Source organism: Mastigoproctus giganteus, chromosome 1 (assembly GCF_048544385.1).
Source record: "Mastigoproctus giganteus isolate SK-2022 chromosome 1, ASM4854438v1, whole genome shotgun sequence".
Taxonomy (NCBI): Eukaryota; Metazoa; Arthropoda; class Arachnida; order Uropygi; family Thelyphonidae; genus Mastigoproctus; species Mastigoproctus giganteus.
In genome coordinates, this window is record NC_143575.1 from 67,234,236 (window position 1) to 67,260,349 (window position 26,114).

Genomic DNA, 26,114 nt, shown 5'->3' on the forward strand with positions numbered 1-26,114 from the left:
AAATAAACATAAATGAAATAATTAATAAATTTGCATCTCTTAAAGCAAGGGAACATAAATTTGTATAATTTTATCAACATTATAATTTTCCTTTTATTTTATTATTGTGATAGAGTACGATTACCGTGATTTAGAATTTAAAGTTTATTTCCAGAATTTAAGAATAATTTTGTTACTTTTGTTTGTTGTTTCATTATATTATATGTGAGATATTTTGTAATTCTTTTCTTTTTCAATAAATGAATACTATTTTATTTTTTAATCCAAATATTTTGGGGCAGAAAATTTGATTTCGCTTACTGGCGGCACACAGGATTGCAGTGGCCCTGATTACAAAATAAAGGAAACAGCTTAAACTGAATGATTATTTCTCTTTACTAATTCACTTTAAAATGAGAAAATCTATGATCTCTATTTTTTCCCTAAATTATTAATTTATGTTGAAAGATATGTTAATGAATGAAAATATCAAAAAATATACCCTGCAGCAACATATCCTTGACAGGAATGAACAACGGACAAAACACCTGCTTTTGCATCCTCCATTTCATATAATTTTCCAGTTCGATTCTACATAAAAAAATTGTAAATTAAGAGAACTTATTTTTAGTAATAGCATTTAGTTTCATGCAAAGAACTGCAATATCAAACTGATATTAGAAAGATATTATATAAACTAAAACCAACATGAGTTACCAGTTAGAATGGCAAAGTTTTAAAATGAGAGCAAAAATTAAAATATAGATGTAACGACCTAAAACTGGAAGTTTTAGAACTAAATTTCAACTTTTTACCAATTTTCAGACAATAAATCAAATAATGCATGAACTAGAACAGCAGTTCCCAACCTTTCTTGACTCATGAACCCCTTTCAACATAATATTTTTATTGTGAACCACTAAGCCTATGTTCTCTGAAATCATATATAATAGCTCTGAATTTTTATTATAAAATATTTCCAGTACTACATTTTTATAAGCGATATTGCATAATAATATAAAATTATTATTAAGTACCTATACATAATAATGGTCTTTGAGAATGAAAAAAAATTTAGTATGGAAAACATTTATTTAATACGATATACTGTAAGATAGTAAACTGATTATAAGGAATTGTGGGAGATGTGGTCTCTTTTGTTGGCAATTCTTTACTTGATATTTAATTTTATTTTACTTTATTCAAACTTTGTTTATTATTAATTATAATTTTTTATAACCCTTTTACCACAGCCCATAAGCTACCCGACTGCTTTTTTCGATTAGAAGGTCCAAGATTTTTGAGTTATAATGTTATTTATTACTTTTCTTTTTTGCAGCAAAATGTATATATCAGCAGCTTATGAGCAATTACAAGGTAAAATGTGTAGATGTTTTGATAAACAAAACCTTCAAATCCAACACAATATGGTGCGGCACAGCGACTGGCAATGTGTATTGGAGTTGGTACACATTGCCAGTGACTGAACAGGTCCATATATATCGGCGTGTTTGCCCCCAATCCCTCAACAAACATCTTGTTGCACATGCTTGCTATGTAAGGGCACATGGTTGTTTTGGGCGACCATGTGCCCTTTAATAAACTATTTTGTAGTTTACAAAAATATACCTATGTAAATCAAAGTAGATGCCATAACAGAATTTTTAGTGCGAAGCCCCCTGGCACACTTTTGTGAACCCCCAATGAACAGAACAAATGTCAAATTTGACAACCAATTTTTTGCAAAGATAACCATTATACAGGAATGAAAGTTTTTTTGTTTTTGTTTTTTTTGTGATTGACAGCTTTAAATTACTTTAAAAGCAATGCATAAACCTTATAACCCTGATTGGGGTTATAAGGCTTTGAATGGTTTGAGCAAGCTCAATGTTGATAGGATTCTTTCTCCTGCCCAGCCTGAGGGCACAAATTCAAATTGAGGAAAGACAGTTGTAGAATAGATGTGCAGAAATTTGCCTTTAGCCAGCGGGTCGTCAATTGGTGGAACAAACTTCCATCTGTCATTGTAGAAGTTGACAGCTTAAAAAAAATTCAAGGCAGAACTAGACAAACATTTGGAGTGGATGGATGGATGGATCGGTGAAATAGGAAGGGATTTTTTTTTTTTTTTTGGCTGATGCTATACGAAGTTTGCTTTCTTGCATCATATGCCTCTACTAATACACTTACATCATGTCATTTGTGAAAAAAAAATGACTCATCTTGTCTGAAATAACTCATCTTTAATGAAATAAGACAGTTATAGGCTATTAAGGTGCTAAAAAAACACCAGTAAAATTGATTTCACTTTTTCATAAAAATCTACTTTAGTATAGTAGATTTCACTTTTTCTAAAGGATTTTTCTTATAAAGTGCAAGTAGCTGGATCACTGCAAGCTATGATCCAGCTACTTGTACTATTCCTTATGCTCAGTTGGCCCACCCTTCAATGGTTCCAGTCTTCTTATAATTAATTACTAGCTCAAACATTCATTTTATGCTATTCCTTTTGCTCAGTCGGGTCGGTGTAATAGTAAAGAGAATCACAAATGGGTACCAATTTTCCAAAGATCTGAAATTTATTATAAAAAAAAAGAAAGGTTTTCAGAGAGCCGTAGAAATATTTTCCCCAGCTATAGTTTAAATAAAAACAGCATTAATACAATTCTGCCATGATGACAACACTGTCATCAAGTTTATTATATGCTGATCTGATCTAATGATGCCAGAGTTAGTATTAGTAGTAGCAAATGATGCTAGGAAGCAAGCTTATACAGTATCAGCTAAAAAACAAATCTACCTCATCAATTTACCTAATTCTTCCTTAAATTTATTTAAACTACTCACTTTCATAACACCAGATGGAATTTTGTTCTGGCTGAAATCAAATTTTCGCACATTTATCCTGCAGCCATCCTTTTACAATTTATATATACTACTATTCACTCATTTATACAATGAGCGAATAGTAGGAAGCAAACTGCAGACTGAGTTTTCAGAAGTGTTAAGTTAAATATTCTTTTATCGTTAATTTAAATATAACTGTATTCAGAAAATCAAATCCTCACCCAATTTTCACAAACATTTTTATCCTTATGTGTGTTGTCTGAGAAAGAGTAAGGATGTGCCATTAGCATTTCGTTTACTCAATCCATTTAAGGCATTGAAAACTTCAATCAGGCCTAGTTTCCAAGCACAGCAATTTGCAGAACCGAAGTCTTTCATGGTAAGAGTACCTTTGTGTCCCCTTGTCTCCCCCTCACTAATCTTGTAGCTCTTCTCTGCTCACATTCAATAGATTCACATCCTTCCTAAAATGAGGATTCCATACTGTATGCAATACTCAAGATGGGGTGAACCATTATTTATTTTTAGGAGGATATTAAAGGAGTTAGTATTAGTAGTGGCATATGTGGCATATGATAGAGGAAAGCAAGTTTAAACAACATCGGCCAAAAAAAAAAAGCCACCACATCACCTGTCCAACCTCCCAATAATTTTCTATAGTGGACAGTTTGAGAGTAATTGATTGCAAAATCTGCATCCTCCGTATTTGGTGGTCATGGGCTCGAACCCCGGTATAATCAAGAAGCGTGTGCTACACACTGCTGCTCCTGCCCACCTGGCTACGGAGGCGCCTAATAAATTGAAGCTTCATAGCCTTAGCTGCTTTATCGTTTAATACGCAACAACAATAACAGGATCTTTCCAAAATACTAGGAATGAGTTAGGTGGTAGATGACTCTCATCAACCGGTGCAATACCACCACTCTGCTTATTGGAGGCTTGAAGTGGTGAAACCCATGTTTAGTTTCTAGAGCAAAGTTTCTGGCATCCCCCCATAGCTTATACAGCATTAGCAAAAAAAAAATTCCATTTCACCCATCCATTTGCTCCAAAAGTTTGTGCACTTCTCGAATTTATTCAAGTTATTAACTTCCACAACGACAGATGGAAGTATGTTCCAGCAATCAACTACCCGCAGTCTAAAGGCAAACTTCCGTACACCTATTCAACAACTGCCTTTCCTCAATTTCAGTTTATGACCCTCAGGTTCGTAGGAGGAGGCAGGAGGAATTGGAGGAACTGAGGAGAAATCTCAGCAGGAGGAATTGAGCCTGCTCAATCCATTCAAGGCCTTATACACCTCAATCAGATCACCTAGCAGGTGGCTAGTCTCCAGATGCAGCAATTTGCAGAACTTAAGCCTTTCTTCATAAGAGCACCCCGTTGTTCGCCTCACCAGTCTTGTTGCCCATTCTCTGTACTCATTCCAGCGGCTCTATATCCTTCCTAAAATGAGGCCTCCAGACCTGTATGCAGTACTCAAGGTGTTGCCTGACCATTGCCTTATACAAGGGGATAATCACCTCCTTATCCCTGCCAGAAAAATTCCTGTATACCATTGACAAGACCCCATTAGCTACTTTTGCAACCTGTGTGAACTGCTCAAAAAAATTCATATCTGACTGCATAATTACCCCCAGGTCTCTCATTCTCCACTACATTGATTGTAACACCACACGGCTGGTACATTTCTCTGGGGTTACTGAGAAATGTACCTGCAACTTATATGCAGTACTTTGCATTTGCCAATGTTAAACTTCAGTTGCCACTTCTCAGCCCATCTGCCCAACTTTTCTAGACCCTGTTGCAGTAGCATACTGTCATTAATAACCCTGCCAACCTTTGTATCATTTTCATACTTTGACATTAAGACTGATATACCTTCATCAACATCATTGATTAATATACAAAACAACAATAGGCCCAAGGCTGAACCCTAGGGGGCTTCACTAAGAACATTAGTTCACGAAGAGCAGTGTCTATTGATTACCACTCTCTGTCTTCTCCCACTTAACCATCTTTTATCCACTGTAGCAACTTGCCCTTAATGCCATACTGCTCCAATTTGTACAGTAGTCATCCAATGGCAACAGTATCAAAAGCTTTCCTAAAATCCAAGTATATGATATCAAAATTATTTTTTGCATCCAGTTCCTTTGTGATCACATCATAGCATCCAATCAAATTGGTCAGACAAGACTTCCCCTTAACAAACCCATGCTGTGTCTGAACTATAACTGCAGTCTTGTCTAGATGATCCTGCATCGCTTCCTTAACCAGTGACTCCATTATTTTCCCTGGAACAGAAGTAAGACCAACTGGTCTGTAGTTACTTGTGTCACCCTTTGTTCCCCTTTGTGAATTGGAGATACATTTGCACATCTCCAGTCCCATCCACCCCAGTGCCTTTCTAATGTTTAACTTCAACAATTTCTCCTCTACTTTGCTCTCAGTTATTACAAAATCATTCAGCCCCCTGTTAGAGTTTAATAAGCTCCATTTCCCTAGAGTTCCTTATGTGCGATTGTAGATGCAAAATACTCATTCGATTTTGCAGTTATCTGAGCAGGATCATCTACAATGAAACCATTGATATCAAGCAGACTAATCTGATTCACCCCCTTCCTTTAAGAGTTTATATAAGTAAAAAAGTCTATGCTGTTTTTCTTTGCATCCTTTGCCAAAGATTTCTCATAAGCTGCCTTTGCTTGCCTAACTTCCTTTGTGACCTGATTACAGACTAGCTTATAACTACCATAGGCTTCTGTGTAGCCTGATAATTTATATGCATCCAATGCATTTTTCTTCTCTGCCACAAGACTATTAGTTCATCTGACATCCATTTGGGACTAAACCTTGAACAGTATTTCTAAGTTGGTATGTAAAGCCTAGAAGCTTCCAAGATTAATTCCTTGAATGCTTCTCATTTAGAATTTGTTGTTGGTAACACATTAGTTGATTCCACTGTACTGAATTAAAAAAAAAAACTCTGAGACCACTGTAGTCACCTTTACGAAAGGAAAAACCCTTCCCTTTACCCCTGATGGTAGTTACATCTTTAAGTAAATCCCACATCAGTACACTGTGATCACTGTCACCTAGTGGTTCCTTTATCTGTAAATTTTAATTAATAGATAACATAGCTGCAAAGGCTCAATATGTTCTACGTTATATATCAATTAGTTAAGAAAAGAAGGAATTACCTCTATGATGTCTTGTAGAACACTTCCGTGCTGATACTCTCCGTTGTTGAATAAACTATACAAATAGTTTACATGTATTCAACACCCTTGTAGACAAAATCAATGATCCCATGCACCACGGAATCAGAAGCCCGTGGGCCTCAAAAGCCCGACCCCAAAATACATCGAATTACCAACTCCAATCTTTGAGTGAGAGAATACAATACTTCCATATATTAAAAAACAATTTAAATGCATTTAAACCAATTTAATAAAGAATCCATACTCTTTGACAACCAAATATTAAAACCTAAAAAACATTGAGAATCCTCTAAACATTAAGAAACTAAAGAATTTTGTTACTTCCCTGAAGTGGATGGGCCTTTTCGACCAGGGTCATGATCACAGGAGAGTAAAACCGTGGGTACTGCGATGGAATTTTATAGCATGGAGATTAGTTGCAACCTTGGTGCATGCCCATGAATCTGAGATGGGGTAGGGGCAACATACATTGACTGAATTTTGATGCAATTTAATTTCAAGCGTCTCTGAAATTAGCAGTTTTGTGTAATCATGTTGGATGCTGAGAATTTTTGCTTCGTTGAATAGAAAGGTGTGGCCATCACTGATCACTTTGAATGCAAGTTTCAAAGCTGAGGAACGGGATGAAAGGATGGACACTGAACGTTGCTTATTCTCGTATTGTGTGTACAGTGAGCAGATCCCTGGTATGAGGAGTTGCAATCCTTTGCAAGATACATTGTAGACTAAATCATTTAATTGGAATGTGGAAGAGGATTGGATTTCATGGTTTTAAAGGGAAGATTTTAAGGGTTTGGCTATGATTTTGAATTGTGTGTCTTTGAAAATACTATTTAGTTTGAACCATTGTTCAACATTAGCATGATAGAAAGAAAGCTAGTACAGCATCAGCCAAAAAAAAAAGAAGTGTCCATTTCACCCATCCGGTCACTCCAAATGTTTTTCTAGTTCAGCCTTAATTTTATTTAAGCTATCAACTTCCACAACAACAGATGGAAATCTGTTCCAGCAATCAACTATCCGCTGGCTAAAGGCAAACTTCCACACATCTATTCCACAACTATCTTTCCTCAATTTGAACCTATGCTACCTTAGGTTCTTAATCTGAGCAAGCGGAAGTATCCCATCAGCATTGAGCCTGCTCAAACCATTCAAGGCCTTATACACCTCAATCAGATTGCCTCGCATGTGCCTAGTCTCCAGAAGCTGCAATTTGCAGAACTTAAGAATCTCTTGGTAAGAGCACCCCTTTGTTCCTCTCACCAAGTTTGTTGCCCTTCTCTGTACTCGTTTAGCAACTCTACATCCTTCTTAAAATGAGGCATCCAGACTTGCACACAGTACTCAAGGTGCAGTGTGATCAGTGTGCCCTATCATCTCTTTGTCTCTACTAGTAAGGGTAATTACCTACTTGTCTCTGCTAGCAAAATTACTATATATCATTGACAAAACTCCATGACCTGCTCTGGCAGTCCGTCTGCGATGCTCACAGAACTTTATATCCAACTGCACAATTACCCCAGGTATATTTCACTCTCAACCTCCCTGAGTGCAGTACCACACAGTTGGTATGTTTCTCTTGGGTTATTGCTACCCATCTACCTAAATTTTCTAGATCCAGTTGCAGTAGCATACTGTCTTTACTGTCAATAACAATCCTGCCAACCTTTGTATAGCAAAATTACTATATATCATTGACAAAACTCCATGACCTGCTCTGGCAGTCCGTCTGCGATGCTCACAGAACTTTATATCCAACTGCACAATTACCCCAGGTATATTTCACTCTCAACCTCCCTGAGTGCAGTACCACACAGTTGGTATGTTTCTCTTGGGTTATTGCTACCCATCTACCTAAATTTTCTAGATCCAGTTGCAGTAGCATACTGTCTTTACTGTCAATAACAATCCTGCCAACCTTTGTATTATCTGCAACCTTGGACATTAAGCCTGATATACCTTCATTGATATCATTGATAAATACAAAAAACAACAATGGGCCTGGCACTGAACACTAGGGGACTCCACTAATAACATTAGTCCACGTAGAGCAGTGTCCATTTATTACCACTTTCTGTCTTCTCCCACTCAACCATCCTTTTCATCAAGTTTGTCGCAACTTTCCCTTAAGGCCATACCGCTCCAATTTGTACAGCCGTTTTCCATGTGCAACAATATCAAAAGCTTTCCTGAAATTCAAGCATATGATATCAAAATTATTTTTTGCATCCAGTTCCTTTGTGATCACATCGTAGTAACCAATCAAATTGGTCAGACAGACAATACTTCACCTTAACAAACCCATGCTGTGTCTTAACTATAGCTCCAGTCTTGTCTAGGTGATCCTGCATCACTTCTTTAACCAGTGACTCCATTATTTTCCCCAGAACAGAAGTAAAAGGCATATAATTATTTGTGTCACCCTTTGAACCCCTTTTCTGAATTGGAGATATATTTGCACAGCTCCTGTCTATGGGGACCTCCTCTAAAACTAAGGATGTGCTCTTAATTATGCCTAAGTGTTGGCTTAATTCCTGCTGCCTCCTTCAATATAACTGGATAGATTCCATCTGCCCCAGGTGCCCTTTTTATGTTTAATTTAAACAATTTTTTCTCCACTTTGCTCTCCATTATTACAAAATCATTGAGCTCCCTGATAGAGTTTAGTAAACTTCTGCTCCTCTTCCTTCCAGAATTCCTCATGTGTGAATGTAGATGCAAAATACTCATTCAGTTTGTCAGCTATCTGAGCAGGATCATCAACAGTCGAATCACCAACATCAAGTGGACCAATCTGATTCATCCCCTTCCTTTTAGACTTTACATATGGAAACAATTCTTTGTTGTTTTTCTTTGCATTATTTGCCAAGGATTTCTTGTAATCAGCCTTCACTTGCCTAATGTCATTTGTGACTTGATTACAGACTAGCTTATATCTGCCATAGGCTTCTGTGTCACCTGATAATTTATATGCATCCCACGCATTTTTCTTCTCTGCCACGAGCCTCGTTAGTTCATCTGACATCCATTTAGGTCTAAATCTTGAACAGTATTTCTTAGTTGGTATGAAAAGTCTAGTAGCTGCCAAGATTAATTTCTTGAAGGCTTCCCATTTAGAGTTTGCTGTTTTTAACATCATCAGTTGATCCCACTGTATAGAATTTAAAAACTATCTGAGACCACTATAGTCACCTTTACAAAAACAAAAACCCTTCCCTTTACCCTTGATGGTAGTTACATCTTTGAGTATATCCCACATCAGTACACTATAATCACTGTCACCCAGTGATTCCTTTTTCTGTAAACTCCTAATGCATGAATAATCACTCCTGATAATCAGATCAAGAGTATAAACTGTCTGAGACCACCTTTACGAAAACAAAAACCCTTACCTTTACCCTTGAGGATAGTTACATCTTTGAGTATATCCCCCATCACTACACTCTAATCACTGTCACCCAGTTATTCCTTTATCTGTAAATTCTTAATGCATGAATACTCCCTGCTGATAATAAGATCAAGAGTAATACTCCCTCTGGTAGCCCGTCAAACATGTTGCTGTAGAAAACAATGCTCCAATAAATCCACAAAAGTCTTGCTAGCGTGCGAGTGACTAACCCACAAGTTCCAGTTAATATCTGAAAGTTAAAATCCCCCTTTAAAAGACATTCTGATTTACTGGCCCACTATTTCTCTGCACAATTGTTCGTTGTACTCATCAGTCATTAGGCCTATAACCAACTCCTACCCTCTTTTTTCCTTTCCCGGTACTAACGCACACCAAACTGACTCAACATTGCACTGTCCATCTCTGTCAACTGGATGCACTTCCATAGATTTTATGTTTTTCTTAACTAACAGCATGACCCTCAATCCCTTCCTATCCTGTCTATTCTTTCTATACAAATTGTACTCCCCAAATTCCAATTCTACATTCCTTATATCTGTGTGACACCACGTCTCTGATATCTCAACAATATCCACCTTTCATATCTTGATCAGCACTTCAAATTCATCAAGTTTTACTATACTCCTAGCAGTGCACATGCAAGTATACATGCACCTGTTCTTACTCTTATTTACCCTAACATAGCCTATGTATTTACTTGTTTCATTATGACTCTCAGCAGTTCCTGAAATCCCAAACAACTTGCTTTCCAGGCTGCTGCTCATTCCAATAGAAGCAGTACATGAATTACTTCCACCTCTGCCTGTGGCTACTGTTAATCTATCAGTCTGTGAATCCTCCGAAACTAGCAGTTTTCTGACCCACCTAACACTGCCGCTAAGCATCAGCAAATATTCTTGCACCCTTTCTACTTAGGTGCAACCAATCTCTGTAGAAGCAATCTCTCCTATTAATAAGCACAGACCAGGCTTAGAAAAATTCTGCCCATAAGCCTTGCACAATCTCTCCAGTGCCTAATTGATCAACAAGGCTCTCATCATATACTTACTCTTAGAGTTTCTAGGCAGAATTGCAGACCCTTTCAAATGTAACCCTAACTTGTGACTTTTTTTCAACATTGACCTTGCTATGTAATCCACAGTCTCCTACACTTAATGTCACTAGTATCACAATATCACCTTCTGTGCTCTTGAAAGATGATATCTGCTCTACAACGTCATCAACTTTTGCCCCTGGCAGACATACTCTGGTCCTATTCCACCTATCCTTTTTGCACAATATATTTCTTATTTCCCTGAAAATTGAGCGCCTGACAACAACTAGCTCCCGTGTGACGAGTGCATTCTGAAGATTGCCACTGTGTTGCTTGGTGCCCAAGAGTGAGCTCTGGGATTGAGCTGGGCATCTGATAGCTTGATGGGTGCACTATTTTAATTCCTTCAAGGGCATTTACCTGACTCTGCAAACTCTCATAGATGCCGATCAGAACGTTGAGTTGCCATCTAATTTCTCAACACTCTGCACCTAGCACACACACAAAGACATCCTCCATGGCTAGATCATGTCCTGTTCCAGAAAGTACCACAAACATTTCACATTTTGCACATTTTTTTAGACTGTGATGCACTTTACATTCACCCCCTTTGGTTCTCTCCCGAGTCACAGCACTCCTGTTACTTTGAACACGTTGCGTAGCTTAGTAATGAAAATTAATAAGATTAATAGATTTAATTAATTAATAATCAATACTACACTATGTAATAGATTTCTGAATGCAGTGATATGCATACGAGTATGCATAATCAGAGTAAATTCAAGTTGAGGAAGGATGGATGCAGAATAGATGTGTGGAAGTTTGCATTTAGTCAGCAAGTGCTTGCTTACTGGAACAAACTTCCATCTGTTGTTGTGGAAGTTGATAGCTTAAATAAATTCAAGGAAGAAGTAGACAAACTATTGGAGGGAATGGATAGGTGAAATGGGAAGGTTTTTTTTTTTAACTGATGCTGCATAAGCTTGCTTTCTTGCTTCATATGCCACTACTAATGCTAATAGTAAATTCTGAAATAAAGAAATAAGCAGCTATCTCTAGATTCAACTCATCTCTATATCCTCCAATGTGTTAAGTCCTCCTATATCAGCATTAGCAAAGGCATATGATGAAAGAAAGCAACCTTACACAGCATCAGCCAAAAAAAAAAAAAACCTTCTCTTTTCACCCATACACTCGCTCCAAATGTTTGTCTAGTTCTGCCTTGAATCTATTTAAGCTATCAACTTCTACAACGACAGATGGAAGTTTGTTCCAGCAATCAACCACCCACTGGCTAAAGGCAAACTTCCGCACATCTATCCTACAACTGTCTTTCCTCAATTTGAATTTATGCCCTCTCAGGCAATTGTTCTGAGCAAGAGGAAGAATCCCATCAGCACTGAGCATGCTCAAACCATTCAAGGCCTTATACACCTCAATGAGATCACCTCACAGGTGCCTAGTCTCCAGACAATGTAATTTGCAAAACTTAAGCCTCTCTTCATAAGAGAAACCCTTTGTTCCATTCACTAATTCTGTTGCCCTTCTCTGTACTCGTTCCAGCAGCTCTACATCCTTCTTAAAATGAGGCCTCCAGACCTGTATACAGTACTCAAGGTGTGGACTGACCACTGCCTTATACAAGGGGATAATCACTTCTTTATCACTTCTAGAAAAATTCCTGTATATCATTGACAAGACACGATGAGCTACTCTTGTATATGCCTGCACTGCTCAGAAAACTTCATATCTGACTGCACAATTACCCCCAGGTCCTTTTCATTCCCAACCACCTTGAGTGTAGTACCACACACAGTTGATACGTTACTCTAGGGTTACTGTTTCCCATATGGAGTACTTTACATTTGTCAATGTTAAACTTCAGTTGCCACCTCTCAGCCCATCTGCTCAACTTTTCTAAATCCTGTTGCAGCAGCGTACTGTCATTAGTGTCATTAACAACCTTGCTGACTTTCATATCATTTGCAAACTTAGACATTAAGCCTGATATACCATCATCAATATCATTAATAAATGTAGAAAACAACAATGGACCCAACACTGAACCCCGGGGACTCCACTAATATTAGTCCATGAAGAGCAGTGTCCACTGATTACCACTCTCTGTCTTCTCTCACTCAACCATCCCTTTATCCAAAGCAACAACTTGCTCTTAATGCCATACTGCTCCAATTTGTACAGTAGTCTTCCATGTGCAACAGTATCAAAAGCCTTCCTAAGATCCAAGTATATGATATCAAAATTATTCTTTGCATCCAGTTCCTTTGTGACCACATTATAGTATCCAATCAAATTGGTTCAGACAAGGTATGTAATGTCTTCTTTAAATTAACAATATGTTAAACAATTATAGTATTTAAATATATATATATACAACAGGCCCTCATTATAATGCGGTTTGTTTTACACTGATTCGCTATAACGCTGTTCTTATATTATAACCCATATTTGACTATAACGCTGTCATAAATCACTATAACGCTCTTTTACAGATTGCATTTTTGGCATATTTAACGAAATCATTTCATTTGACAGAGTTGATAGCTTGAAAATGAATAGCAAAACAGCATTAAAATGTTTCCCACACCGACTTGAGAAATTTTCCAACGCTCAATGAAACTTTCTCGCATGCCAATTTAATTGCAGCACAGTGACTTGTTACGTAGTTCCGAGATCAACATTTTAAAAAATGATCAAGTATATTGCTTGTAATATTTGCATTATATGCATTTATCCGAAGTCTAGTCATCACTCAGTACAGTATTAGACATTGTGTGTAACAGACAGTTTGCTTGAACATTGTATCATAATTAATGCAATCAATGCAGTTACATTTTCGAAGAGTTAATAATGGTGGATAAGAATGAAAAAGCAAAAACGTCTGGATGCAGTACAAAGACTACAAATGTAAGAAAACGACTGAATTTGAAAATTAAATTAGATGTTTTGAAGTGAATCAATTCTGGTCAATGACAAGCGGATGTGTGTCATAATTTAGGACTGGCAAGTTTAACTGTAAGAACAATTCTAAAAAATTAAGAATTAATTTTAGCAGTGGGAAAGACAGCTGTTCCACTGCAAGCAACTAGGGCTAGGCCGGCTATTAGGATTGAAATGGAGAGACTTTAACTAATTTTATTGAAGATAATATCCAATGCAGAATTCAGTTAAGTTAAGTATTATTATTTAAAAAAAACAAGAGAGAAATTAGCCTATATGATGATCTGAAGAAAACTCACCTAAAAAAAGAAAAAAAAAGTGGAACCATTTAAAACTAGTAAGGGCTAGTTGATTAGATTTAAAATCCAGGGAGAAGCCGCAAGTGCAGATCAAGGAGCTGAAACTTTCAAAAAAGAACTTGTTAAAATTATTGAAGGGGGTATGTGTTATACTTCTCAACAAATTTTTAACATGGATGAAGCAGGAGTTTTTTGGAAATGAATGCCTAAAAGAAGTTTCATATTGAAAGAAGAAAACAACATGCCAGGTTTCAAAGCGGTGACGGATCGGTTGACTTTATTGTTGGGTGGTAATGCAGCAGGGGATTTAAAATTAAAACCCATTTTAGCTAAACAGAAAGAGGGCCAAAGTACAACCAAAAATCGACACATTTTTCATGATTAAATTCATCAATTAAATTAAATCAATTAAAATCAATTTAGATCAATTAAATTCATGATTTTAATTGGAATTTTAAGTTTAATTTTGATATGTAAGTAGTTACCACATAACATAATAATATATGTATGTAATGCAAAATATTTTATATGTACAAATATTTGAATATTAAATATTTTGACTGACATTTGTGCATCTTTTCACTATCATTTATTATTTATTAGGAAATATCCTATGGCACTGACCGCAAATCACAAATACATATGTTACCTTCTGGGAATGTGGCGCTCGCTTAGCACAGATTCACTTAGCGCTCTGTTTTTCCGGAACGAATTATCAGCGTTAAATGGGGGTCACTTGCGCACGCACACGCACACACACACGCACGCACACAGTCCTCAGGTTACGCAATTAATTTGTTCCAGTGATTTGAAAAACCACGTAAGTTGAATAGTGTTTAAATACTATCTATTTTTAATTGAATATTCGTTTGAAAGGAAAATTCAAGCAAATCAACTTCTATTTATGAAAACTTTGTGGAAATATTGAACTTTATTCAATATCCTATCGAGTACATACTCGTACATAAATACAAAAACGCATCTAATTTAGCTGAAAATACCCATTCTATACTAATCATTTAATATGTTCTCAGACTCTGGAGATTTTGATGGTGTCTTGAAGTACTTGTCCAATGATGTCTGCACTGTAGCTCTTTTTTTTCTCGTCGTAAATCAGTTTGCAGCATGCAATTGCATCATGCACTGCTCCAATCACATTTTCAAACCATTTGTGTCTGGATCCTGAGTCCTTCGTTGATCATTTTAAAGCATTTTGCCTTTCCTTAGTATCAAATTGATGGTTCAACTTCTTGTACATCCTCCGAAACCTTGTCTTTATTTTTATGGTCTTCAAGCTCCATTAAATCAATGCTTAATTCCTTTCTATGACTTTGCAACAATTCAATAAAGTCATTTTCTTCTGAATTTAATTCCAATGTTCTGGTCATTTCTGCAAGCTCTCTAATTACATCTTTATTTTCTTCACTTCCTAAAGCATCTTGAACAAACTGGGGGGGGGTGAGTTTCTTCCAGACAGCATTCATGGTTGATACTGTAATTTCACTCCAGGCAACATCAGTGTTTTTAACAGCTTTGTAAATGTCGAATTCTTTCCAGAACTGCTTCAATGATCTGGCATTCTGTCCTTCAGTGGCCCTTACTGCCTGTTGCCTGTCTAACTGTTGTTCATAGATAATACTTTTTGAATGTCTGTATTAGACCCTGATCCATGGGTTGAATGAGGGAAGTTGTATTTGCAGGTGAAAATATAACTTTTATGTTTTCGTGATAGTAACACATATAGTTGTTGGGTGAGCAGGTGCATTATCAACCAGCAGTAATATCTTAAATGGTAGGTTATTAATAAGCCTCTTCTTTTGGATTTGATCGTAGCTTGCACTGGCACAGAATGTTTTACGTACTACATAATCTGAACTTTATCTTTTAAATTGGTTCTAACAGTCAATTCATTCATTTCGTAAACATGTGCAATGTCCACAAATTTCTTGCTGTTTTCATGTTGTTTAATGATTTTGACTTTAGTCTCCATAGTTATAATGTGCCTCTTCTTATCACTATGATTACTATTCTCACCATTTTTTCTTTTCACAGACATAATTTATTTTGTTTATAACAAGTATAAGCTCACAAGATACAACTTACACTTAAGTGGTTAAAGTGAAAACAAAGCACCGACGCCACTATCAATTCACATTAGCAGACACTAATGCAGTCTATCTAATTTAAAGTGGTGCTTAATGGATGCCATGGCTAGTCGTAAGCAGAAGTAGTGTAACCGCGCATCTACAAATCCGCGTAACTCGAGGACTTACTGTATTGTATTTATAAGAGATTGAGCAGGAGTATAACGATATAGTTATATAGATTATGGACCAGGGACACTGCTAATTTTGGCAGAATGAACCCAGTGACCACAATGGATATATGTTGGTGGATATAGTGGAAGAGAGCAGGAAATAAGCTAGCAAAAAGGGAACTGGAACTAAGGAAGACACAGAAGTTACAAAAAATAATAAAAAAATAAAAGACTAAATGCTGAAAATCCTATGATATCAACATCTTCTTCAAGGGTCAGCCGTCGAAACCAAAGGAAAGACAGACAGCAGCAAGAAGCAAGACCTCTGTTTCTGACATGAAATATACATAGCACATGGAGGAATCGGTAAAGCAATTTTGAAACTAGCAGTAGCGGAGGTTAGGCTTAAATGTAGTGATAAGAGTAAAATGTACGTATATTTAATGACTGACCTGACAGAGGTGGAAAGCAAAACAATAAGAAAGAAAAGTCAAAATCAAAAAGGAATAATTTACTGAAATTTAGACGGTATATAAACTGAGGTGGGTGTCCATACTACAGATCTGTTGAAGCCAAGTCAAAGTGTTTTATAGTATACCATAACGACCCTGTTTGTCAGAATTTGGAGACAGTAAGTTAAACAAAAATTAAAAATTATGAATATGTTAAGAAATCATCATTAAAAGCATGAAGTAGTACATCCCAGAATAGAAAAGAAATAATAAACTTACAAACTAGCGGTAAATAGTCGCTAAACTTTGTGTAAAAGAGTAAAGTGTGTTATAGTAGAAAAATAGCATTTGATATTGCTTTTGGTAAACTAATGGCTCACAAGAAATAAAAATATAGAATGGCAGGAAAGTGAAAAGAGTTCGGAATAGGAGGAAAATAGGTTGGCCTTGGGCACTTCGGGGTTGCAAATCCCATTCCTGTAGTTAGGACGCTGAACATAGTTCTGGGAGTATACTTCATGAGTTTAAGTTAGTTATATATAAAAGATATAAACTAAATAAGAATAAAATTAAAATTATATATATATATATAAAAAACTATACTCCTTTGGTAGCCAATCAGCGGGCACAAATTTTCTAGACTGTAAGACACCAAAGAGGCTGGGAGTATAATCTGTACAAGTCTGTTAGCAGTAGAATATCAACTTGCTATTATACAGTGATTATCTATCTATTTGGCTAAATAAGATAAATTTCATAAAAATGTTCAAATGACATGATTATACGCACATTTTTCTACAAAATATAAGTATTTACATTGTTCTACAACTTTTCATAATTTATTAATTATAATTTTTTTTATTTAAATACTTAAATATACGTATAATATTGCCATTAAAACATTTTTTTGAAATTGCCTCATAGATAGTGACTTTTGGGACACCCTGTATTATTAATATCAATCAGGTTGTAAGTCAACTTTTTATGCTTGATGATGACGAGTGCTTTACTAATAAAGGTAAGCTGGTGGAAACTGGTTGTCTAGAAGCTTGTGGTACAGATTTCTGATGTTATGGATTATCAATGTGTTGCTATTGCATATAGTGGCTATTCTGATGCATTGTGGTAGAATGGTGTTAGAATGTACCTTTTTTGAGATGTTCGAGTGCCAGTGGGTGAAATTAACTACATTAAAGTTGAAGGTGTCACATTTATTGTATATATTTATTATAGTTTGTGAGTTATTAAGATCAATATCCAAGTCTAGATAATTAGCAGTTAGATTATTGCTGTTGGTTCTTTCTAGGGTGAGTTCTGGAGGATATATATATTAGCATAACCTTGTAGGAAACTGAGCAGTTTCCTACAAATAAATTGTCAATGTATACTAGTATACAAAGTGTGATAGTGAGGTGGTATGAGGTTTTTGACCAGTACAGGTAGAGGATAGCAATGAGACAGCTAGCAGGACTACCCATAGGAATACCTATGGTTTTGTTGGTAAAGAGTATTACAGTAAAACCTCATTAAACCGGACTAATAGGGACTGAGAGGTGTCCATTTTAATGAAAGTCTGAATTATATGAAATACGCTTTGTAATGTCTAGTGTGTAACAAAAGTTGTACGCCTGGCTCAATTGCTAACCCTCCTTTTGAATAAAATCCTTCAGTTGTTTCCTGAAAGGCTCAACAGCTTCAAAATCAGCACTAAGAATTTCCCCACACATTTTCTTGTTTGAAATGTTATGCCGTCTTCTAAATCTAAAAAGCCAACCTGACGCTCGCTTTAAATTGTTCGATTCCTAACCGTTTAGCCAGTCTCGGCCTCAGCTTGAATTTCTATTCCTCGCACAGCCAAACCAGACAAACGAAGTTGGGAAAACCATTTGTACACAGCATCATCTAGTGCTTTATAAGTAGGCATCTGCATTCGTTTAACTTTACTTTTTTCTTTCTCCATGTTAAACTTGAGAACAAAATTATGAATTTCACTTTTTTTATTTTTAATGCCCGACACGGTTTGTTTTGGGATGCCATACTCAAGACAGATGCTGAACACTGAAGCTCCTTTTTCCAGTTTTTCTATCACTGATAGTTTATCATGAAGAGAAGGCGTTTTATGCTTACGCTTCTATCTTACACTAGGCTAGACATTATTTAACTGTACGGCACAAAAGATAGAAGCGCGTAACTGCAGAGCAAATGACAAACAACTGTCTGACCGCAGCCGGGAACCAGGTTGTTTGTGCAGCGTGATTCATCACGGCCCAATGAACTTGGACACAATACATATGACCTTTGAGCCCGATTGTCGTTTGATTTTTACACTTTTAATTTTTTTTTAGAGCTGTCCGGATTACTGGTGTCCGGATTAATGAGGGTTTACTGTACCATCAAAAATGAAGTTATTGGAGATACAAAGGTTGATTAAGTTATTCCAATACCCTGATTTGCAGTTTATGAAGAGAGCAGAATTAAGACAGAATTCAAATTAATTTGATTAATACTAGTGAATAGACTATGGAAATCAAAAGTTTGTATGCAAGATAAATTACTATTATGCAGGGCTTCTAATATAGGTAAACTGTTAGTAATAATCTTACTGTCTGGTATGATATTCATAATGGGTGTAAGTAACTGCTCCAAGGATTTACCAGGTTTATGTGCATAGCTGTTTTTACAAGAAGTGATAAATCTGAAGCCAATAGGATACTTATGAAACTTAGGATTGAAATATGTGTAAAGAAATCTATAATTATTGATATTAAGCTTTAATTTTTTGTTGAAAGCCATTAACTTTTTTTGTTACAATATTACTGTTATTAGTAAGGAGGTCCTGATATAGCTTTTTTTTTTTTACTGTAGTTAGGCTGAATTTATTACTGTATGAAAGAATCTTTCTGAGTTCTGGGTAAGGAATAATTTTTAAGTTGCCTTGAATTGTGTCCAAAATGGGGACTGACATAGGGTTGTAGGTTTGCCTGGTAGCATATGCATCTGTTGATATCAGGTTGAAATTTATCCATATTGGTAGCTAAATATTTGTAATTGCTGGCTATACACCAAATGGTTAAGCATATCTGTACCTTGCTGTGATATGGATATTATGGCAACTAGTTGGAAGGAGGTAGCATACAAGTTAAAACATTGGTTTATATTAATGCAATCCATGGTAGCATTATGAAATTTCAAAATGATGGTAGATTGCTCCTTATATTATTGTTCAATGATTTTAGCTTAAATTTGCAAATGTTGTTCCACAAGCTGTTGTTGTTGTTATTTGGTTTTTAGGAGCATTAGCAACTAAGGCCATATTGCTCCGGGGATATGCGGTGGTCATTCCCTGACCTTTCCACATCCTACGTATTTGATGGTCACGGGCTCGAACCCCGGTTTAATCAAGAAGCGTGTGCTATGCACTGCTGCTCCTGCCCACCTGGCTACGGAGGCGCCCTGTTTCACAAGCAGAATAGGTGTTTTGATTTGAATTCAAAATTATGGATGAATTTATATAGTCCATTAAGAACATTATGTTTAATACTGAAAAGCAGATCATGTATCTGTTATATTCTGTGTAGCTGCTGTCCCATTCTGTTAAAGTCTGGGCAAAGTTGCCTAATTTGTGATTGTAGAATTTATTCTTCCTATTCTTAGCATTAACATTAGTAGAGGCATATGATGCAAGAAAGCAAGCTTATGCAGCATCAGCCAAAAAAAAAAAACCCCTTGCATTTCACCCTTACAATTTGTTCCAAACTTAGGTTTGTGCTTCTTGCTGATCTGCTAATACAGTCAGTCCTCGTATAACACGTGTTTACACTACACGAATTCGATCATACACGATTTATAAATAGGGGAACGATATCTTATATAACACAAACCGAATTCGCTTATGCACGATTCGCCTTTGTGTTTACAAGAAATGGCAGTCGAATGCAGAATCACCCCAACGCAACGCAACATGATAGGAATGAAGAGAAGATTCTGAAAATGTATTTATGTTTTTTATATCAGTGAAGGGGAAACACATTTCACCATAATAACGTAAAAACCAGTACAATTCCAGCTATCGGTATAATCGCAAATGCAATTAGATCGAGTTTACTACCAGTTTATAACAGATTCCACTGGCAGAAAATCAACTGGAAATTGTTTTTATTGTTTTATGGTAGTAACCCCTAGAAATGTGCTTTAGTAAAATGTGAGGTGTTAATAGTGTAGCTCTGCCTTTATGGTGTTGTTTATTCAGTTGCTACACGCGCGCAGCTTTGTTTATGTGTATCAAGCTTGCCTCTTCATTTTGTAATTGTGCTTTATTCCCTAAAAATGAGTAAAATTCTTAAAAGGTGTGAACAGGAAGCGTCCAGGTGAAGACACTACAGATTCAGAGAGAAAAAGAAAAGCAATATCGATAAACAGAGACGGACTGGATCAAAAATTCTTACCCGGAAAAATCTGTAGTGGCCTCATACTAACGTTTATGGCCAAAATCACACCAGCTTCTGGCCCACCGGGGTTTCCTCAGTAAGACTTATGGCCAGTCGGCCTCTGTCGATAGAGAAAAAATATGAAATTGTGAAACGCTTTAAGCGAAATGAAAGACCATGTGATATTGCACGTGCTACAGGCCTAAATGAGGCAATGCAGAGAAAAAAAACTTTCATAGTAGGAACAACTCAAAGTGTAATTAAAATCCATTAGATTAAGACAAAAAGAACTGGAAGAGAGTGGAACAGCTGTCATCTGTTTGGATAGAAAATCAAACAAGTTGGCTTATGATAGAAGCAAAAGCAGTAGCAATATTTTATTACGTAATAGTCGTAATAAAATATGTAAGTATTTTATTACGTAAGTATTAAAAAAATACGTAAGTATTTTATTACGATTATTTATTGTATTTGGTAATGTTTTGGTTACAAATGTGTGTTCAATCTTGGGTGGTCGGCACCTAACCCTATTTTTCTCATAGGGCCTGTTGTTTATATTGCACGATTTTGCATTGCACGAGGGTTTCTAGGAACACAACTATTGTGCAATATGAGAACTGACTGTACCATTCACTATTTGAAATTTATACTGTTACCGATGATTTTATGATTAAATTTGTTGTTAAGTTGTTAAGGCCATAAGGACAAAGGGTCTTCAACTTTAACATAAATAATTCTTCCTCTTTAATTCTTAGACTGGGATTGGGTATGTGGGCTAAAATGGAGATGTGGATATTAGTGAAGCAGTGAGCATGGTGTTTGTTTTCTATTTTTAGTTGCTTTGGTTTTTGGTGCAATTATAGTAGTTATTATATATATATATATATACTGAGTGGACAGAAATCACCACGAGATACATATCTAGTAATGGGTAGGCCCACCTTTCACTCGGATAAGGGCAGGTTAATATATATATATATTAATCTGTTAAGAATAATTGGGATAAATGTAAAAGCCATCAATAGTAGATTGAACATTACATCAGTCTGTAATCTAGTTATTATAGTAAAAGTATAATATATATATAGTATATAGGTATTGAATATGTATATAAACATTATTATTAGCCATATGCCGCAAGGAAGTCTGAGGCTAATGCTGCACCAGCCAAAAAAATTTCTGAGTTACCCTGAGAGAGAGAGAGAGAGAGAGAGAGAGAGAGAGAGAGAGAGAGAGAGTGTGTGTGTGTGTGTGCAAGCGAGGAAGTCAGAAGTAGAAAGGAATCACCAAGAAAGAGAAGAATGATGATATCCAGCTCAGGACCCTGGGTGGGCCAAGCCTGGGTCACCAGATGTGAGCCCCTGGGGTAACAGTATACAGCGGGCCATAAGGCCAAAATAACTTATAAAGACTAAGATAGCCTGTGTAAGTCTACACTGCCATACCCTGGAAATAAACACATAATTAGTAATAATATAGAATATAGAATACAATAATGATTATGTAGCTAATTATTGATCTATAGATACACTGAAAGGAACTTTTTCAGGGGCTAACCCCTTTCCATATATATCACCAATAATTAGAAGAGCTATCTGTTTCTGATTGCCATCTGCCTGTTTAACTAGGTCCAATTAATAATCATAAACATAAAGGCTATTTGGTTAAAATTTAAATTTAAAAGCAAACAGGCAAGATAACAGCTATCCCGACAGACAACTACTAAACGAATATATAGAACATTATATAGAAAACAGAAGGCTAACACAATTTTTAACTTCAGTTGGGGTAATACTATTTGATTTATACTTAAGCAAAAGAAAGCTACAGCTCATTGATACATAATCATTATTGTATTGGGCGCCTCCATAGCCAGGTGGGAAGGAGCAGCAGTGCGTAGCACACGCTTCTTGATTAGACCAGGGTTCGAGCCTGTTGCCACCAAATATGGAGAATGTGGAAAGGTCAGGGAATGACCACCGCATATCCCGGAGCAATATGGCCTTAGTTGCTAATGCTCCTAAAAACTAATTAACAAACAACAACAAACATTATTGTATTCTATATTATATATTATTACTAATTATATGTTTATTTCCAAGGTATGGCAATGTAGACCTACACAGGCTATCTTAGTCTTCATGAGTTATTTTGGCCTTATGGCCCTCTGTATACTGTTATGTTTATAAACATATTCAATACCTATATAGTATATATTATACTTTTACTATAATAACTATATAAATATATATGAGTGGACAGAAATCACGGGATACATATCTAGTAATGGGTAGGCCCACCTTTCACCTGGATAAGGGCAGTATACATATGGCGAGGCATTGAGTCCACTAGTTCATGAAAGCGTTCCACAGGTATTTTCATCCATGCTTGCTTCGCCACTGTCCATAATTCTGTGGCATTCCTGGCTGGAGGATCCAAAGCTTGAACAGACCTTTCCCAAGCGTCTCAAAGATGCTCAACAGCGTTCATGTGCGTGAACGGGGAGGCCATTCCATGGTAGTAAAATCTGCAGAATGCTCTTTGAATCGTGTTCTAGTCACTACACCTCTGTGGGGAGGCACAATGTCCACTGCCCTCTGGGTGCATGATGACCATGAAGAGATGCAGATGGTCTGCAAGGATGGACACAACCTGGCCAGTTCAGAGATGCATCTAGACATTTGAGGTGTAGAGTCCTGTGTCGTGGCGTTAGCAATGGGACTCTGGTGGGTCGGCGGCTCCCATAACCTATTATAGCTAACGATCGCCTAATGGTCTTGGCGGAGACGTTTCTGGTACCTCCCTCATTGAAGTTGGTGGTGATTTGTACTACTGTCACTCTCCAGTTGGCTGAAACAATGCGAGACAGACATCGACAGCCACGTTCATCCACCACCTTTCTCCGCCCACAGCAATGTCCACAATGAGATGTTATTCAGGAAATGGTATATTCCCAATACAATCTTACTGTTGAACGGGGGATAGTGCAAGTTCTGTACCACCACCACCACCACCACTGCAATACAGTGACCCATGCATCGGGCACCCACTATCATCCCTCTTTCAACGTCTGTTAACTCACAATGTTTATCTATACTGACATAGAATTGCCATCTACGTGCAGTGTACCTATATACCTGCCAAGCAGTGGGTTCATCCACTGGAGAGAGATATGACAGTGTTGTTTTGCCCAGGAACCAGGTATCCCATGAATTCTGTCCTTTCAGTGTGTGTATATATATACACACTGAATGTAGATATATATTTATATATATATTATAGAGGATGTCTCAAAAATACACGGCATAACTTCAGGAATGAGTTCCTCATATGTAGACAATAAAAATATTTTATATCAACATAGTTCTGAACCACTGGAAATGCTTGGTTCCCGAGTTATTAACCGGAATGTCTTATCTCCCGCAGGTGATTTCCTTCATCACAAGGTACTGACAGAATCTGGTAGTTTTCCATTCTGACCATGTACTCAAATCAGGAGCAAGCGGATATGCACTTTATGTATGGTTTGGCAGACAGCAATGCTCTGGAGGCTTGTCGTTTGTACCATGGAAGGTTCCCAGAACAAAGATGTCCAGACAGGAAAACATTTGAAGGTATCCATCGCAGCCTTTGTGAACATGGGACCTTTACACCTCGTGCTGCTGACAGAGGACAACCAGGATCTACGACTCCTGAAGTAGAGGAGGAGATTTTGGATGTTGTGTATGCCACTCCTGAATAGCAAAGAATAGCAATGCAACTGGCTGTTCAATGTTTGACTATTTGGAGAGTGTTGCAAGAACACCAACTGTATCCTTACCATCTGCAATGGGTACAGGCCTTGTCACCAGCAGATTACCCTGCGCAAGTAATGTTCTACCAGTGGTCCTTGCAGCAGTGTGGTATACAACTCCTCACCTTCCTGCCTTAGTCATATTCACAGATGAAGCACAGTTCACACAAGACGGAATCCAAAACTTTCACAATTAGCACGTATGGGCTGAGGAAAACCCACATGCAATTCTTCCATCACATCACCAACAGCGGTTCAGCCTCAACATCTGGGCGGGTGTTTTTGGCGATAAGTTATTTGGACCCCAAATACTTCCAAACAAACTCACAGGGCAGGTGTACAGAAACTTTCTGGAAAACAACATGCCTGATTTCTTGGACGACACGCCACTAATTATTTGTCAACAAGCACATTTCATGCACCATGGCACTCCCGCACATTTCAGCCACCTAGCCTGCAATTACCTGAATTGAGGGTTTCCTGGTCAGTAGATAGGTAGAGGTTGACCAATTGCCTGGCCTCCACGCTCATGATTTAAACCCACTAGATTTCTTCTTTTTGTTGGGCCATTTAAAGTCATTGGTGTATTCAACTCCGGTAGCTGATGTGGAAACTCTCCGCAATAGAATTGTGGCAGGTTGTGAGACAATACGAAACATGTCAGGAATTTGGCATCGTCTTTGCGAGTCCATGAGACGATGTGAGGCCTGTATTCAGACAGAAGGTGGACATTTTGAACAATTACTATAAGATGTGAACCAGTTAAGTATCATAAACAGACCTTCAAAACTCGGAAACCAAGCATTTCTGGAACTATGTTGATATAAAATATTTTTATTGTCTACATATGAGAAACTCATTCCTGAAGTTATGCTGTGTATTTTTGAGACACCTCTGTATATACACTGTGCTGCCACTTTATTAGGTACACCCCCTGCTGTGCACACAAATGGTTTGTCCCACAACGTTGCAAGTCACATGACCTGAGTTGTGGATATAAATACAGCAGAACTACCTTTTTAGTATCAGTTAAGCATACAAACTGTAGCAAGAATGGGGAAAAGCAGTGATCTAACAGAATTCGAATGTGGCATAGTAGTAGGTGCAAGACGTGCTGGACAATGCATCTCTGAAATGGCAGTTCGCCCCTGAACTTTTCATGCACCACAGTTTCAAGGGTGTATCGAGAATGGTGGAACAAACAGAAAACATCCTCTCAACGGCACTCCTGTGGAAGAAAATCGCTTATTAATGAGAGAGAGAGGTCAGAGGAGGATGGCTAGAATTGTGAAAACAAACACAGGCCACAATGTCGCACATCACGTCAGAATACAACCATGGTGTGCAGAACAAAATATTGCAATGCACCACTAGTCACACTTGTTATGCAAAAAAAAAAAAAAAAAAATTATTGGAAAATGCCAGTACAGGTC

General features: G+C 37.1%; 1 protein-coding gene across 1 annotated transcript in view; it reads right to left on the reverse strand.

Annotated features, from left to right (window-relative positions):
- Positions 1-26,114, reverse strand: part of LOC150090870 (F-box/WD repeat-containing protein 8-like) — a 313,991-nt gene that overhangs the window by 206,118 nt on the left and 81,759 nt on the right. Inside the window, exon 4 of the mRNA XM_090380425.1 lies at positions 482-570. Coding sequence (XP_090236551.1) covers positions 482-570 — 89 coding nt within the window. The remainder of the gene's footprint in view (positions 1-481; positions 571-26,114) is intronic.